The following is a 17,949-nucleotide window of genomic DNA, read 5'->3' on the forward strand; positions in this document are numbered from 1 at the left end:
GCCTAGACAGTATGCAGACCACCATCCTGCCCCCCCCCCCCCACACACAGATACACCCCCCCATGGCCAAGCAGCACAGACAATTGTCAGGCCACAGTTGGGGTTCCCACAGGTTGCTGAGAGGCATCAAGCTGTGTGGCAATGCCAGGATCCCCAACCCATGCCTGCACCTGGCATCAGTGTCTGCAAGAGCAGGTGGTGCCTCACAGCCGTGCGGGTACAGGGGTAGGGCGGCCCTCCCTGAGGTTGGTCATGTGTGTGCCCCCCCAGGCTGTGATCAGCATGACATGTCACAGCACTGCACCATACACTTTGCTTCCACCTCCCCTGCCCTGTGTGTGTTGGACCCTCACAGCACTCATCTGATGTTCCCTTCCCGGTGTCTGAAGTTGTCTGGGAGGCCTCCTGCGTCTGGGTGTCTGGCTCCAGGGTCAGGGTCACTGTGCTCCTGCTGGTGTCCTCCTCTCCTTCCTCCTCTTGGAGCTGTTGGTCCTCTGGGATCTCACCCAGGAGCTGTGGCCGCTGCTGCACAGGGGTCTTCACCCCAGATTCCACAACTCTCTTGGGAGACAGGAGTTCCATTGCCCACAGAATCCAGTCCAAGTCCTCATAATAGGCACAATACTGTGGTGCTTCCCAGAGCAGGAGCTGCATTCATGGGCTCTAACATACCCCTGCCGCAGATCCTTGACCTTTGCTGTGACCTGCTCGAGTGTGTGGGGGTGGTGACCTTTTTTGGCAAGGCCATCAGCCATTCTGGCATAAATGTCCGCATTCCTCCTCTTGGACTGCAGTGCCTGAAGAGACTCCTCCTCAGACCAGAGCCCCAAGAGGACTTTGATCTTGGGGCCAGACCAGGAGGGTGCCCGGCGTTTCTTGTGGGGATGTGTCCCTGGAGGGGCCAGGGGAGTCTCTGGGACATGGCTCTGAGTGGCCCTACCATGAAGAGCTGAGCAGTCAGGGTCCTGTTTGGAGTTGGCTTGCTGCCACAATGCTACTTCTGGGTGCCTGTGGCTTTAAAAGATGGCTACAGGCAGAACAATAGAGATGAAAGGTCTGGCAGGAGTGTCCACCGGGGCTTCTTCCTGGAGTCCTTTATTTTCTACAACAAATTTTCCCCATGTCCACACTTCCCTTTTTTCGACAGATCTCTGTCAAAAATAGTGTTATTCCTCATAAAACAAGGTTTACAGCCGTCAACAAAACCATCGCGTTCTGTCGATGTACTGTCGACAGAACGTGGCGGCAGTTTAGACAAAGGTAAAGATTTTTCAAAAAAAGGCTACTTTTTAAAAAAAAATCCTGTAGTCTAGACACACCCTAAGGTTTCCGGTGCCTAGCATGGCAGCAGTATAGGTCTTCCCCACACTTACCACTTGGACAGTAGGACCTGAAGTGGCCTGATAGTTTTCTCTATCCTGCTATGCTGCCTTCTCCTGGCCTGCTGCACCCTGTTTCTCTGTGGTTACGGGAACTGGAGCACACTGAGGCTGAGGCACTTTGCTTTCTGCTATCACAGAGAAGACAGAAGCTGGCCAAAGCAAGCTGCCAGTCTGCTCTGGCTCCCACTGCATACATGGTGAGTGTATGGGGAAGGAGAGGAGGGCAACCCATTCAGTCACTTCTCACCAACCTTCAGTAATCTCGTGGGTCCCTCCTATCCATAGGACATCTGGGGCCCCCAAAAGAGCAGGGCCTGGGGAAGCTGCCCAGATTCACCCTGGGGCTGTAATGGCTGTGAATATAGGTATGCTCAGAGTTAGTACTGGAGGCTGTTTCTCTGGGCTCTTTCCTACTCCAAGGCTGTGTCTACATCGGCATGATCTACAGTCAATGGCCGCGTGTTCTTGCGCAAGTAAACTGGTGTTCTAATGTATGAAATCAGGGCTTCTTGCGCCAGAACTCTGATGCTCCCACTCAGGAATAAGCCCTTTTGCGCAACTGTTCTTGCACAAGAGGCCAGTGCAGACAGGCAACATGAATTTCTTGCGCAAGAAAGCCCGATGGTTAAAATGGCCGTCAGAGCTTTCTTGCGCAAGAGAGCATCTACACTGGCAAGGATGCTCTTGCGCAAAAGCACATATCTTGTGCAAAAGCACATGCCAGTGCAGATGCTCTCTTCTGGAAGAGTTTTTTCACAAGAACTCTTCCGCAAAAAAGTTTTTGCATGAGAACACGTCAGTGTAGACGTAGCCCAACTCTATCTCCATGATTAACTCTGGATTTACTTCCAGGGATTCCTCTGCTCCTCCATGGATACTTCACGCCATTCAGCACCTTGTCACAATACAAAATGTCTTTCTCTCCTCTGGATATCCTTCTAGACCTCGACCAACTCACTTTCTGTCTGGGGAGTGGTGACAGATTTCATCCCTGCACCTCATTTCTGGCTTTTACTTCCTGGCTTTCAATTGGGTTTCATCTGTAGCTAGAAATTATCAATCCTTGGCTACTCCCTCAGAGGCAGTACGTAAGATTAATGTGTCCTGCAGTCCCATATTACATGTTCAGGGCTTGTGTTGAGTGGTCATTCAATCACACAAGTTTATGTAAAGTCATATTAAGATAAATGTTGTGAGGGATAAATCTCAGAAGTTCATGCATTCAATTCAGCAAGAACAGGGTTAGTTGGAGATTCTTAGCTGGAATTTTTGTAGCATAGCATATCCATCTCAGACTATTGCAATCAGACATCTCCATAATTAATGGTAATTTCTGGATTCTTCTGGGTTGGAAATATTGAAGTAAGATCCTTTTCTTGTATTTTATATTCTCTTCAGAACAGAAATAAATATACTTTCTGTTACCATTGTACTTTTCCAATGCTCATTTCAAGGTTTTATGAACAGTTGAGTTTGCATTGTGGGCACAAAATGTTGGTCTTTCTAATTTTTTTTTTAACGGAATCTCCCATCAATAACTTTAAAAAAAACATTCAGTGCATAGTGTCTTTTGGAACTGTGCATTCACTTTGTAAGTTTCATACTAATCCTTCTATCTAAGGTCATAAAGGACAGAACAGCCCCAACCATCATTCAGTTCCGTCACTGATGTAGATTCCAAGAGTAGGACACTGTGTCAGTTAAAAAGAAGGGCAGGTCATAGACTCCACATGGACAAAGGTTTCTTGAGGATTTTGAATTATCAGAAGCTGAGTAATCTCTCTGTCTTCTTTGAACATTTGTCCAAACAGATCCTACTGAATGTTGACTGCCTACCAGTATTTTTTAACTAGATGGGTTGCAAGACATCTCTCTAAATAATGACCAGAAGACAATGCTGTCGTACTAGGCACCTTATCTAGAATTTGCCACAATGGAGTAGTGGCTGGTAAATTTATTAACAGAACTCCAAGTAGATGCCTTCTGAATGTTAGAGTTAAGTACCCCTCCAAGATATACCGTAGATTTACCATAGATGTTACCACAGATTAGTGCCAGACCTAACCATAGTTGCGCCCTGGGCAGCGGGCGCATGCGCGGCCCAGCCCCGGGTGTGCAGCGCCCCTTACCACTTCAATCAGGTGCCCCTCATAGGTTGGTGCCCCAGGCAGCTGCCTGGCAAGCCTCCGCCCCCCAATCCAGCCCTGCCATAGATGTTCAGCCACCCAAAAAAGACAAATGATCCATGTTGATGGTTCTGTACTAAAAAGAAAGGAAACAAAATCCTGCCAAGGCCATGAGACCGCAGCTCAAGGTGTGACTACATCATTTCATGAGCGTCAAAGTATGATGGGCAAGTATTGGCTGGTAATGGTCCATATTGGTGCCAGTTGATGACATGTCTTCCCATGTTATCTCACAGATCATAGATGACTTCAGAAACAAGAAGCCTACATCAGGAGGATCACATTTTCAAGACCATACTAGTCATGAGGATATTACACAAACAATAATGGGGGTAGAGAATATGCAGAACGAAGGATCACTCAACTGTGATGTCAAGAATAGCTTTAATCCAACTTAAAGAGCAGAAATACTTGCACATCAATCTTGACATTGGTCCTCAGAAACGTAAGAGTAAGCATTTTTTGATGATTAATTGACTTTCTGGATGTTTTGGCAGTTTTAATTAATGTGGCCTTAAATTGTTTCATGCAGTGAAAAAAAATTGGGATTACTCAATTGGATTACTCAACAGTTTCCCATTGAAGCTAATGTCAGTGGGAAAAGGACTGAATCAAATATAAAATAATGGCTACAATGGCACATCTCATGAAGGTTTCTCGTGCTGCATACTTGGCATTTGAAACACCTTGCTTTCATTTTCTTGACTGTTCAAATGTGCAATGAAATTCACACAAATTATGAGCTCTACAGTGCAACTGAGATTCCAAACTCTGCTGGGATTGTTTATCATGAAAATGATTATATATCTGAATCGGTCTCTTAATTGTGGATAAGAAACCCATGTTAATTTAATCTTTGGGGACATGAAGGCAGATAAAAGGACTACAGAATTTGTTCAAAAGAAACACAGAGCCCCAATCACTGTATTTGCTGGAGGCTTTATTGTAGGAGCTGTCCATCTATCACTAAGTGCAACACGAGTGAAACCAATGCTCTTATAATCTCTGGAATTCACAAGTCAGGTAGAGTTTATATTATCACATTATTATCTCTACATTTTAGACTAATTCTTTGTTTTGATGTATGTTTTTTCCACTTGGCATTCCACATAGAGAAACATTTTTAATACAATTTGTTGACAGGAACTAAAGGATGTGATTTTGAAATTGATTTATGATGTCTGAGTTTCAAGTCAGTACTAAGCATACTAATGGTGGGTGTTTTATTTAGCACAGTACAACAATTTTATTTTTATAGTACAGCATTTCTCATTCAAATTGTGTCCTCAAATCTTTACAGAACTGAAAAAAACAATAGGGGGAACAGAAAAAAAATCAAAATGACATTAAAAAGCAATCCCAATCCCACATAAAATATTTCATACAAACTAAAACCTTCCCTTTCTGTCGGGGAATAAAAGCCTTAATTTAATCTAAAGATTTTCAGGTTGAATGTGTAGCTGATCTCAATGGTTGATTTGCCACTTAGGAATAGGGAATCTTTAAAATTGCCAAGATCCAAATAATAAATGGCTTTAACTGTCGAAACTGAATACTTTGAATTCAGAAATGCAAGGTAATACACCAGAAATTACTCATGCACATTTCTAAGTTCCATTTAACTTGTAATGACTCAGGAGAAAAATCTTCCTCTTGTTGTTCACAGCTGACTTAGAGAAATATTTCCTCAAAGCAAAGGACCACTCAAAAAAGCAAACACTATGTTAGCCTTATTAGGGAAGTAATAGAGGATAATATAGAATATATTCTAATGCCATTACATACATTTATTGGATGTCCTTGCTTTGAATGATATGTTCAATTTTAGTCTCAATTCAAAAACTGTTCTTCAAAAAATGGAGAAGTCCAGAGGCTTTTGTAAAGGGACATAATGCCTCACTAATTTATTAGAGTTGTTTGAGAGGCTCAACATACACAAGACACAATCCCTCACCAAAGGCTCTGAAGCAAAATAAGCAGTAATAAGATTAGAGGGGCGTTCCTCTCCTGGACAGGAAAATAATTAAAACAGAGGAAAGAAGGGGTGGGAATAAATAGTCAGCTTTCAGATTGCAGAGAGAAAAATAATGTTTTCCACCAGGGATCGGGACTGGAACCGGTACTGCTCAACAAAATCATAAATGATGAAAGGGTAAACAGTCTGGTGGCAAAATTTGCAAATGGGAGAAAACTGTTCATGATAGTTAAGTGCAAAGCAGACTGTGCAGAGTTACAAAGGAATCCCACTAATCTAGGTGACTGAGCAATAAAAAGGCAGTTAAAATTCAAGGTTGGTCAAGCAAAGCAAAATATTGGACACTGGAATATGTAATGTCAATGATACATACAAAATGATGGGGTCTAAATTAGCTGTTAATACTCCACAAAAGAATGTTGAGATCATTGTGGATAGTTTGCTGAAAACATCTGATGAATGTGCAGCAGCAGTTAAAAAAACCCACCAGAGCAGACTATTAAGACTCATTAAGAAAGTGATAGACAATAACAGAGAAAATATTATAATGTCACTGTATAAATCTATGGTATGCCCATACTTGGAATACAGTGGGCATTTCTCATGATCCCATCTCAAAAGTGATATCTAAGTATTAGAATCAGTACAGAGAAGGGCAACAAAATGCGTAATGGTATGGAACAACTTCTATCAATGGAAAAATTAAAAATCAGGGATTTTTCTAATTAGGCCATGTCTATGCTAATGGATAAAATCAATGCAAGGTATGCAACTCCAGCTACATGAATTGCACTGGTTTTCTGGGGCGGCCCTGCAGTAGGAGGCTGAAGGGGGTGCCCCTCAGCATTTGATTTAGTGGGTCTTTACTAGACCCGCTAAATTGAACCCTAGAGGATCAGTCACCAGAGCACTGATCCTCTGGCAAGTGGAGATGAGACCATAGAAAATAGATGACTAAAGGGGATAAGAGATACATCTATAAAATTGTCAGCTCTGTGAATAAGGCAGATAAGTCCATGAAGGATAAGGCTATCAATGGCTATTACTCAAGAGGCTCTGGTTTTTCCTAGCTTCTCATCTCCAGAAGCTGGGAGTTGATGCCAGGCAATGGAACATGCCTTGGTTGCCTATTCTGTATATTCCTCTTGGGCCACTGTCGGCAGATAGGATACTGGGTTTGATGGACCATTGGTCTATCCCAGTATGGCTACTTTTATGTTTTCTTTGTTAAACTAAACAGATAGATTCAAAGGTCTCAATCACTATGGGCTTGTCTACACTAGAGAGAAGATCGACTCTAGTGTTCGATTTAGTGGATCTAGTGTAGACCCCCATATTGAAAATGGGGGGGCAGCTCCTGCTGGCGTTTTGTACTCCTCATTCTGTGAGAAGTAAGGGAAGCCAACAGGAGTGTGTGCTCTCATCAGCCTTCTGCAGAGTAGACACTCTGATAACTCGGCTTTGGATGGCATACCTTAAACTGACCTGCCTTGTCTAGTGTGGACTATGCCTATATGTCTAGGCTTAAAGCTGAGTAGCTACATCACCTAGAAACAGATGTATTGCTAATTATTGTCAACATAGTACTTAATCTCATTTTCTTCCCAGGGGCTTCATATATAAATAACAATATAGAAGCAGCCATAGTGGGTCAGTCCAAAGTCCCATCTAGCCCACTATACTGTCAAAAGATGTCAATGCCTGATGTTTCAGAGGGAATGAACAAAACAGGTAAGAATGAAGCTATCCATCCCATCACCCTTTCCCAATTGCTACCAAAGTCTAGGGACACCATCCTTGTCCATTCTGGATAAATACATTATTTGTAGTGGAAGACACTGAAAATTAACTAAAATTGCATGCAATATGTTAGTTTATTGACAAAGACCTTCTGCAAAACACAATTATTCATGAACTTGCAGACTTTCTTGAAATAATTAGGATTGCTTCTTTACTATGTTTTTCACTCTAGATATTTTCAACCACCAGACCATGAACAACTGCAACAGCAATACTTCTGCCAAAGACTTTTATCTCACTGGATTTCCTGCGCTTCAAGATTTCCAGATTCCTCTTTTCCTTGTATTTTTGTTATGCTATCTGATAATACTAATTGGTAATACCATTATTATAGCTGTAGTTGTGATCGATCAAACACTTCACAAACCCATGTACTTTTTCATAACTAATCTCTCTGTGTTAGATATATTGCTTACAACTACTACGATTCCCAAAATGTTGGCAATGTTTCTGGTCAATGCCAAAACTATTTCTTTTCACGTCTGCTTCCTGCAGATGTACGGTTTTCATGGTTTAGCAGTGACTGAATCACTGCTTCTTGTAGTCATGTCTTATGATCGTTATGAAGCAATTTGTAATCCTTTGCACTACCCGGTTAAAATGACAAAAAAAGTAAACTTGCTACTGGCAGCATGTGCCTGGGTAACTGGATTGTTAATACCAATACCTGTCATCTTCCAGACCACTCTGTTAACATTTGGTGAAAAAAACACAGTTTACAATTGTTTTTGTGATCATTTGGCAGTTGTGCAAGCAGCATGTTCTGATGTCAGTGTCGCTTTTCAGACTTTCTTGGGTTTCTCCATTGCCATGACTGTTTCATTCCTGCCACTTGTGCTTGTCACCCTTTCATATGTTCACATCATTATCTCCATATTAAAGATCAACTCTAATGTAGGTCGCAGTAAGGCTTTTTCTACTTGCACTTCCCATTTGATTGTGGTTTGCACTTACTACTCATCCATTGCTCTGGCATATATTTCCTACAGAACAGACTTGCCAATTGATGTCCACATTATGAGCAATGTTGTTTTTGCTATTTTAACCCCTTTGTTAAATCCACTCATTTACACTTTGCGAAACAAGGAAGTAAAATGTGCAGTAAACAAGTTTCTTTTTCTGAAGCTCTTTCCTCCTTTTATAAAGCCGTAATGTCATGGGGAAAGTTAATTTCAACACAGAAGTTTCACACAGAACCTATACATTATATCAGTCCCCTAAAAATGTGTTAATTAAGATTTTTTTATCTGGGTTCCTCTGCATTGGTGTGATTTTCATCTTATTGATGTCAAGTATTTTTGAACATGCAATTTTTCCTCTGTATTCTGAAAAGGACAAAAGATGTTTTTATAGTTTTCGTGTATATAAAGATCTGAATGTAGCAAAAATCTGAACTGGGGGCTCCACCGAACATGGATTGAGAAATCTCCTCAGGTAAAGTGTGTACAAGTGCCATAAAACTGTACTGTGAGCACTGATGTTCAAAAGTGTCCATATTGTGAACACTGACTTATACAATTGTTTCATGGTGCATTGTGTTTATGATCTCTCAGTGATCCTGGAATTCATTTGTGTAACTTATTTCGAGTTTCAGGTGCTGTGTAGATGCATCCTTAGGGTGTGTCTAGACTACATGGCTCCATCGATGGAGCCATGTAGATGAGTTTACTAGACATAGCAAAATGAAGCAGCGATTTAAATAATCACCGCTTCATTTACATCAAAATGGCTGCCACGCTGTGCCGATCAGCTGATTGTCAGCACAGTGCGGTAGTCTAGATGGGGATCAGCCAACCCTGGAATCCTTTGACATCAGATCCTGTAAGCCTTGTTTCATGAGGCATAAAGGATCTGATGAGAAAGGGTTCTGGGGTCAGCTGATCCCCATCTAGACTACCATGCTGTGCCGACAATCAACTGATCGGCACAGCGCAGCAGCCATTTTGATGTAAATGAAGCAGCGATTATTTAAATCGCTGCTTCATTTTGCTATGTCTAGTAAACTCATTTATATGGCTCCATCGACGGAGCCATGTAGTCTAGACACACCCCTAGAGAAAAAGAATGTGAAGAAGTTGAAAGGCAGGATGTAGAGAATGATGCAGTTTGATGTCAATGCAATAGAAAAGTGCCATGAATTCTCTTATTTTATCATATTGTGAAATTCTATAATTTTTGCATGTGAAAGAACCATGCTTGGTACAGGAACTCCTTCCCGTGGCTAGGTCAGGGTCAGGATATTAGTTCTTGCCCTCTCCGGTACTCCCTTCCATCAGTTGTTTGCACTGTGGCACTTCTTTCTTTCAGGAGAACAAAATCCCACCAAATATACAGTCTTTATGCTGCTTCAGGCAGTCTTCTGTTCCAATTACAGGTCCTGGACCACTTTCCTCATATCTGTTAGGGGAAACTGGGCCTGTCCACTACTCTAGTTTCCAGCTCAGTGGGCCTATTCCTAACAACATAGGTATGCTCAGAATCAGTGCTGGTGGCTGCTTCTCTTGGCTCCTTCCTATGCTACCTCTCTATCTCCATATGACTTGCTCATGGCTTACGTTGGGTGTTCAGCATCATCATACAAATGTCTGTAAAGTCATAATTAATTAATACTCTGATAGATAAACTAAACATTTGTATGCATTCAATTAAACAAGAATAGGTTTCGATGAGTAGTGTGACTTTATCAAGGATATCTTACTCATCTGAGACCAATGGTCTGGTTCAATCAGGCAGCTCTACAATTACTGAAAATTTCTGGATTCTTCCTGGCTGGAAATATTGAAACAACATCCTTTTTGTGCTCCATCCATTCTATCTTCTCATCAGAACAGAAATAATAAACACCAGTTTTAAGGATCAGTTTTGTTTGCATTGTGGACACAAAGTTTTCTCATTTTATTTTTACTGAATCTCCAATCAATAGTTTAAAAACATTCAGTGTATATTGTTTGTTGGAGCAGTGCATGCACCTTGTAAGCTTCGCACCCATCCTCCCAAGGGCATAAAGGATAGAATAGCCCCAACCATGACTCAGTTCCTTCACTAATGCAGATATCCAAGAGTAGGACACTGTGTCAGTTAAAAAGGAGTGGAGGTCATAGAATACTCACAGACAAAGTTTCTTGAGGAATTCAAGTTATCAGAAGCTGAGAAATCTCTCTGTCTTCCTAGAACCTTTGTCTACACAGATCCTACTGAATGTTGATTGACTAGCAATATTTTTCAATGAGGTAGGTTGTAGGATGTCTCTCTAAATAATGACTGGAAGACAACACAGCCGTACAGGGCACCTAATCTAGAATTTGCCACAACCGAGTAGTGGCTGGTAAATGTATGAACAGAGTTCCATGTAGCTGACTTATGAATGTTTGAGAAAGGTATCCCTCTAAGATATAAAAAACAGGACTATGTAGTCCTGTTTTTTGTTTCAGCTACACCAGACTAACACAGCTACATTTCTACCTTTAAGATATATTACTACACTTATGAACAGAGAGGGAGAATATAGAAATGGTGTAGACTGGAATTGAACTGAATATTCTTCCAGATAACTTCTAACAGACTCTGACTGGATAAAGTCACATCTCCCCCAAAAAAGAAAGGCATTTGTTAAAAGGAGAGAAGTACAGGAATAGGTCTTCACAAGCTTATCCTTGACCCTCGGATGCAGCATCAAACCTACAGCCTTTGGCCAGATGTCAAGTATGAGGTGTCAGTAGATGAGAAAGATCCTCTCTTTTCTTTTTGGAGATGATGTCTCTTTTATATATGAGACCTTGAGTGGTATTGGTATGAAGGCACAGATGACCTCTGCATCAAGAATTACGGAGGATTAGACTGCTTCCCTCTTTTTTTAATGGAGTACAGATGCCAAGAGATAAATTGTTGCTGTCGAGTCCTTCAAATAATAAAGTGCTTCATCTGTCTTCAAGCTGAAATGATTTTGCCTCTCAAAAGTTAGCTGTTGTTTTCTTTGTAGCACTGAGCACAAACAAAATCTATAAAAATTAGAAAAAAATAGTAACACTAACAAAGTAAAAATAAATCTCTTAACACTTTCTCAGATACTATGCAGAAGAACTGTGGACCCGGAGGGTGTGTCTAAACTACACCCCTCTGCCAACAGAGGGATGTAGATTAGGCACATCGCTATTGCAAATGAAGCGGGGATTTAAATATCCCGTGCTTCATTTGAACAGAAATGACTGCTGCTTTTTGCCGACGTGGCACTTTGCGGGCAAAAAGCAGCAGTCTAGATGGGGATCGGTCAACAAGGAAAGCCTTTTCCGACCGATCCCTTATGCCTCGTGCAACGAGGTTTACAGAATAGGTCATAAAAGGGTTTTCTTGTCCACTGATCCCCGTCTAGACTGCTGCTTTTTGCCAGCAAAGTGCTGTGGCGGCAAAAATCGGTGGCCATTTCTATTCAAATGAAGCAAGGGATATTAAATCCCTGCTTCGTTTGCAATAGTGATGTGCCTAATCTACATCCCTCTGTCGGCAGAGGGGTGTAGTTTAGACACACCCTGAGGCTCCCTTTCACTGCCACAGATGTCAAGAAGGAACTGAGGGGTGATTGGATACCATTCAGCATTTGTGCATGATAGGTGGGGGGGCATGAAGTGGGCATTCACAGCCTAACTGACTCTGCAAACTAAATGTTTCCAATTTTACATATGTAGGCTGTGCATACCTACAGTAGAATTCCTGCTGACAGATGCTTCGAGAAAAAATATCACTTACGCTATGTTTAGACTGCAGAGTTTTTCCAGGATACCAGAGGTGTCCCGGAAAAACTCTGCCATGTCCAGGGAACGTGTCCACTTTTTCGGAACAGTTTCCAAAAAAGTGGGTGTGTTCTTTCAGCATCCCTGTACTCCTCTCGGTGAGAGGAATAAGGGATGTTCTGAAAGAGGAGGTTTTTCCGAAATTTGGCCCCGCATAGACAAGGCAAATTTTGGAAAAGCCTCTTCCGAAAAAAGAAGCGGAAAAAGATACGCAAATTGTGAACCACAATTTGCATATCTTCCCCCTCCCCCCCCCCCCGCAGTCTAGACATAGCCTTACTGTATATCTGTGCAATCAGGGATACACTGAGATGCTTTATCTGCTGCTGCAGCTTAGGAAAACAACAGAGTGTTTGAGGGGATGATTGCCCTTTAGCAGGAGAGATGGGGGGGTTGTAGCCAGACATGAACCCCCCCGCCCATCACATCCATCTTGCTTGCCCCTCTCAGGTGTCTCAAAGCGCACAGGGTGCACAGAGCAATAAAATCAGCATAGTCTATGATGCCTTGACAGAGGCCCGGATATGCTGGCTGCTGTGACCCTGGATAACGGTAAACAGATACGAGACAGTGATCAAGCCAATAAGCTGACGAGAACTGTCTTGGCTAGCACCTATATTGATACAATCACATGGCTGTCCCTGAAAGGGAAATCTCCCGCTGAGAAAAGAATGTCCAGTACTTCCAATTTATCTCTCTTACAAGTGTAAATTAAGTTTACAACTCCCTTGTAAGAACTGGCATCACAAAGACGAACCAGCACAATTTGGCATCTTAGATAAGAAAGAGGATACGGGCCCCTACGGGTATAAAGGTGGGTTCAGCAGCACACTCACTCTGAGCGTCAATCTACCATCTACCTCAGGAGACTACGGGGACACCCAGCCTCGTATTCGTCTTTCCCAGGAATTGAGGGACCGATCCTGGCCTGACACACTGGAATCGAGGGATGCAGAAGGGGGTAAAAATGGCACCTGTATGTGTCCTTTGTCTTAGTGCATGTGTAACCCACACACCTAGAATGAGAGCTCTTTAAAGATTAAGCTGTCATTTGGTACCATTATTTTTTTCTGTTTTCTTTGGGGGTTTTTTATTTTTATTTTTCCTTTTTTTTTTTCCTTTTTCCTTTGTGACCATTTTAAGATCAGTATTTGCTAGCAGTGAAGAAGTAGAACAATAGCCATTGTAACCACATGCTTTATAAGCCTCTTTAATAAACCTGTAAGGCTACGTTTACACTGGCCCCTTCTTTGGAAGGGGCATGCTAATTTTGAAAGTGGGAATAGGGAAATCCACGGGGGATTTAAATATCCCCCGCGGGATTTAAATAAACATGGCCGCCGCTTTTTTCCGGCTTGTGGAAAAGCCGGAAAAAAGCATCTAGACTGGCGCGATCCTCCGGAATAAAGCCCTATTCCGGAGGATCTCTTATTCCTACTTCAAAGTAGGGCTTTATTCCGGAGGATCGCGCCAGTCTAGATGCTTTTTTCCGGCTTTTCCCCAAGCCGGAAAAAAGCGGCGGCCATGTTTATTTAAATCCCGCGGGGGATATTTAAATCCCCCGCGGATTTCCCTATTCCCACTTTCAAAATTAGCATGCCCCTTCCAAAGAAGGGGCCAGTGTAGACGTAGCCTAACTGTTTAAGCTTTGACCTGACTCCTCCTGTTGCTGTAACAGAACCAGGCATAATTAAAAGAACTCCAGCTGGTCATAGGGGCAGACGCAGTAAGAGGTGGGTGTTTGGATTGTGTTGCCTCCAGGGGATAGATCCATGGGGCTCCTGTCAGCCTTCTCCAGGCTGCCCGCTGCGAAGGGACCCCGGTTCTAGCAGTTGAAGATTCGGGTGTATAACACACACATACCACGCACTGCTCTGACCTTTGGCTGTGTGACGGGGCCCCACAACCCCGCACTAAAACCCCCGCGGCAAAAGCCCTATTCGGGTGACGGGGAAGAGTGCACTGGCATTGTGCCGGGTGTACCCGCGCCGTGGACCAGCTGACAGCCTCAGGCACAGCAGCTGCGGCATGGACGCTGTGGGAGGGGCGGAGCTAGCTGGTGATATCGGGATGACATCCCCCTCTGGCGCCAGGCGCGGTGGGAGTTTTAAATGCAGCCCCGGGCTGGGTGAGGAGGAGGGGGTGTGGAGGCAGACAAACGGCAGGTATTGGAGCATTCGTCCCCGGAGGACAGGCGAGGGCAAGCACCAGCGGCCGCAGAAGTCAAGACATCGCGAAAATCCGGAGAGCAACAGGGTCCAGAAGGTCATCCGGAGCGACAAGTGGCTGGCCCGTGGCGGGCCGGATAAGCCAGCAGCGGGGGAGGGGAGATGGAACAGAGAGGAAGTAGCCCAGGGAATGGCCATATCAAAACCCCGCAGATTGTCAGGTTTCGGCCAGACACCCCTGTCAGGCAGACCCAGACCAAAACTGGTCCATGCCCTTCAGGGCCCTGGGCTGGGGCCCGGAAGTGAGGGTGGGCACGGGCCCCCCTCTCCCCTCAAATGATAGGTACACTTAGCGTCAAGTATTAATGACAAAGGCCTTGTAAGTGAGATCTTGAGATTTGTACTCTGATCAGGCCTCATTTCCGTGTGGTAGAGTAGGTCTTCATATGGTTCGACATTGCCTAGAGTAAGGAATCAGAAACATTGCAAATCAGGCCTCTCTTTGATTCCTGGCTGGCAAAACATTCACTTTGCTTTTATGTCTACTCTAGAACCAAGGAAACTGATGTTTCATTGCTAATACCAAGGGATTCTGTGCTATTTGCTCTTAGGTAAGAAATGGAGAATGCAATCCCCACTGCTGAAGAATGCCTTGGTTCCAGAGATACAGAAAATTCAAAGGATCCAGGGCTCCCACCACTACCCCTGCTACTGAGGAAATGGTGACAGCTGGAGCCCTGCACCCTTTAAATCACTACTAGATCACCGTGTGGTGTGCTCCAGGCAGTGCTGAGGAATAGGGGGTTGTCATAGTCCAGGTGGTGCAGAGGACTGGCAGTCTTCAGCCCCACCTCTTCCACATGAGGCTCCCTCCTTCCAGTTTCACGCAGCTGCACCCCGTCACTATGCCCAGGAGCCTGGCGAGGATGTGGGCTCCCCTGACCATCCCTCAGAAACTTAAGACTTGAGCATTTTTTTCATGATTAGTTGACTTTCTAGATAATTTGGCAGTTTTAATGGATGTAGCCTTTAATAGTGCCATGTAATGCAAAGGGTTTGGGATTCCCCAATTGGATCCAACAGTCTCCCATTGAAGCCAATGACAGTGGGAGCAGGATGGAATCTAATATAAAATAATGGCTACAAGGCACATCCTCATGAAAGTTTCTCATGATGCAATTTTCTTGTCTGGGCAAATGTTCAATGTAATTCACACAAATTACAAACTCTGTAGTGCAATTGAGATTTAACATTCTGCTGGGATTGTTTATCATGAAAAATAATTATGTGTATGAGTCTCTTAATTGTAGACAAGAAACCCATGGTAATTTACTCTTTGGGGATATGAAGGTAGATAAAATGACTACACAGTTTGTTCAGATCAAACACAGAACCTCAATCAATGCATTTACCAGAGGCTTTATAGCCGTAGCCTTCCATCTACCACTAAGTGCAACACCAGTGGAAACAATGGTCTTATAAACTCTGGAATTCTGACATTTCAGGTACAGTTTATATCATCACATTAATATCCATAAATTCCAGACTAAAGATTCCGTTTGATTTAATATTTTGCTTATCTTATCCTAACTAGAGAACAAAAAAAATAATTTAATTTGTGTACAGGCACCATGAGATTCTTTTATTTGATGTAGCATGTCTTTGAGTTTCAAGTCAATGCTAATTTTAAGATTATAAAATGGAGAACATTTTCATTCAGTATAGTACAATTTTATTTTTATATTTCAGCATTTCTCATTCAAATTGTATCCTCAAAACTTTTCACAGCTGAAAAAAATAATAGCAAATGGAAGAGAAAAAGGAAGAGGTATAAATATATAATAGTTGAGATTATAGAAACTTCCAATACAGGTTAAACCTCTCTAGTCTAGCACCCTCGGGACCTGGCCAGTACCAAAGCAGATAATTTACCGTACCACAGGAAGTGAATGTTGTCTAGCAACATTACCAAAACTTCCACCTCTTATTGGGCTCTTAAATGACATTTAGGGGTAAATTAGAGCTAACTAACAGCATAGAACACTGAGATCCAGGACTAGTGTCTGTAAACAAACTTTATGAGATCACAGGAAATTTGGCCACAACCATGATAAGTGGACATCCAGCTAACTAAAGTATTGCCAGAGCACAGATGTTCCCAAACCAGAGGGTGCCGGATTAGAGGTTCAACCTGTAGTTATTTTCTGTACTAAGGACAGAGGAAAAGATTTTAAAACTTAATATAGATTAACATAGATCTGGAAGGGACTGCTTGGATCATGAAATTTAGTCTATTTCTATTGTAAGCAACATCATCCTATCCATAAACTTGTCAAGCTCCAACCTAAACTAGTGTATTTTGTTTCTCCCCTCCCTCCACTTTTATCCAAGCAAGAGGCTGTTCTGAAACCTCACACCTCTGATGGTTAGAAATATTTTTCTAATTTATACATGACCAATTTTTTGTACCAATAAATTCCTTTAGCTTAAATATAGTAATAGAAATGTAGCCGTGTTAGTCTGGGGTAGCTGAAGCAAAATGCAGGACTATGTAGCACTTTAAAGACTAACAAGATGGTTTATTAGATGATGAGCTTTCGTGGGCCAGAACCACTTCCTCAGATCAAATAGTGGAAGAAAATAGTCACAACCATATATACCAAAGGATACAATTAAAAAAAATGAACACATATGAAAAGGACAAAACACATTTCAGAACAGAAGGGGGATACAGGGGGCGGGGGGGAAGGAAGGAAGGTAAGTGTCTGTGAATTAATGATATTAGAGGTGGGGAAAGTTAGATGTCTGTGAGCTAATGGTATTAGCTTAAATATGTCCTCTCTCAACCTTTGTTTTGCTAAACTAAACAAACCAAGCTCTTCTAGTCTTCTCTCATAAGAGAGATTCTCCATTGCCAATGAAAAATATCATCTCTCTATTATTGTCAGACTGATAGAGCTACAACTACAGCACAGATAGCAGAAATTAGTAGTAGTACCTAAGTGTATCACATTTATAAAATGTAGGTGTTTATTTGATGCTTTACAGTGTGAAAAGCAGGCTGCAAATATAACAAAAACAAGGTTTTCTTTGCACAGAATTCTGGTATTTCTATTTCTGGTGCAGGCTACAGCCAGGAACTGGAGAAATGAATATCTGGTAATGAAAGTAATGTTGCTGACTATTGTCACATATGCATGTGCATGTGCATGTGCATAAACATGTGCATAAACTATGTAAACTTCCCACGCCCTGCTTTGCCATGATTTGGTAGACATCTGTGTTCTGTGGAAGCTCTGCAGATCTCTTTTGTATCATATCGGCGGTAGTAGGAATATATAGGGTTAATAAATGAAAATCTTTCTAGAAATACAATTTATGAGACTGTGGAATACTCTCCCGGGAGAAAGTGTGGAAGTCCATCTCTTCAAAATTAGCTGGAGAAGACAGTGGCAGATATATATTTTTATGTGTGTATGGCAGATATATATTTTTATGTGTGTATGAGTGTGGATTGGTTGAGGCAATGCCTTAAATCCTTCTCTATTTACTATTATTCTATGACTAACTCAGCATTTATTAATTCAGTTTATACACTGTAGTTATCAATAACTCTCAAGCCACCAAAATTTTAAGAAAATAAACGTATAC

General features: G+C 42.4%; 1 protein-coding gene across 2 annotated transcripts; it reads left to right on the plus strand.

Annotated features, from left to right (window-relative positions):
- Positions 1 to 3,085: 3,085 nt before the first annotated feature.
- On the plus strand, positions 3,086 to 9,022 carry LOC102463904 (olfactory receptor 2AT4-like). Of its 2 annotated transcripts, none has more exons than XM_075921278.1 (3): positions 3,086 to 4,019; positions 7,152 to 7,274; positions 7,516 to 9,022. In XM_075921278.1, the coding sequence occupies exons 1-3, from the start codon at positions 3,938 to 3,940 to the stop codon at positions 8,493 to 8,495; spliced, it is 1,185 nt and encodes a 394-aa protein (XP_075777393.1). In that variant the 5' UTR covers positions 3,086 to 3,937; the 3' UTR covers positions 8,496 to 9,022. The 2 variants fall into 2 exon arrangements, with proteins under 2 accessions (XP_075777393.1, XP_075777398.1); XM_075921283.1 differs by having other exon boundaries at positions 3,086 to 4,013.
- The last annotated feature ends 8,927 nt before the right edge of the window (positions 9,023 to 17,949 follow it).

The sequence above is a fragment of the Pelodiscus sinensis genome, chromosome 1 (genome assembly GCF_049634645.1).
Source record: "Pelodiscus sinensis isolate JC-2024 chromosome 1, ASM4963464v1, whole genome shotgun sequence".
Classification (NCBI taxonomy): Eukaryota; Metazoa; Chordata; order Testudines; family Trionychidae; genus Pelodiscus; species Pelodiscus sinensis.

Bases quoted from the DNA above. Each gene is read 5' to 3' on its own strand.
- LOC102463904 (XM_075921278.1), top strand. From the start codon at position 3,938: ATGTCAAGAATAGCTTTAATCCAACTTAAAGAGCAGAAATACTTGCAC. The intron at 4,020-7,151 runs GTAAGCATTTTT...TTTTCTTCCCAG, and splicing joins TGGTCCTCAGAAACGTAAGA to GGGCTTCATATATAAATAAC. The intron at 7,275-7,515 runs GTAAGAATGAAG...TTTTCACTCTAG, and splicing joins AGAGGGAATGAACAAAACAG to ATATTTTCAACCACCAGACC.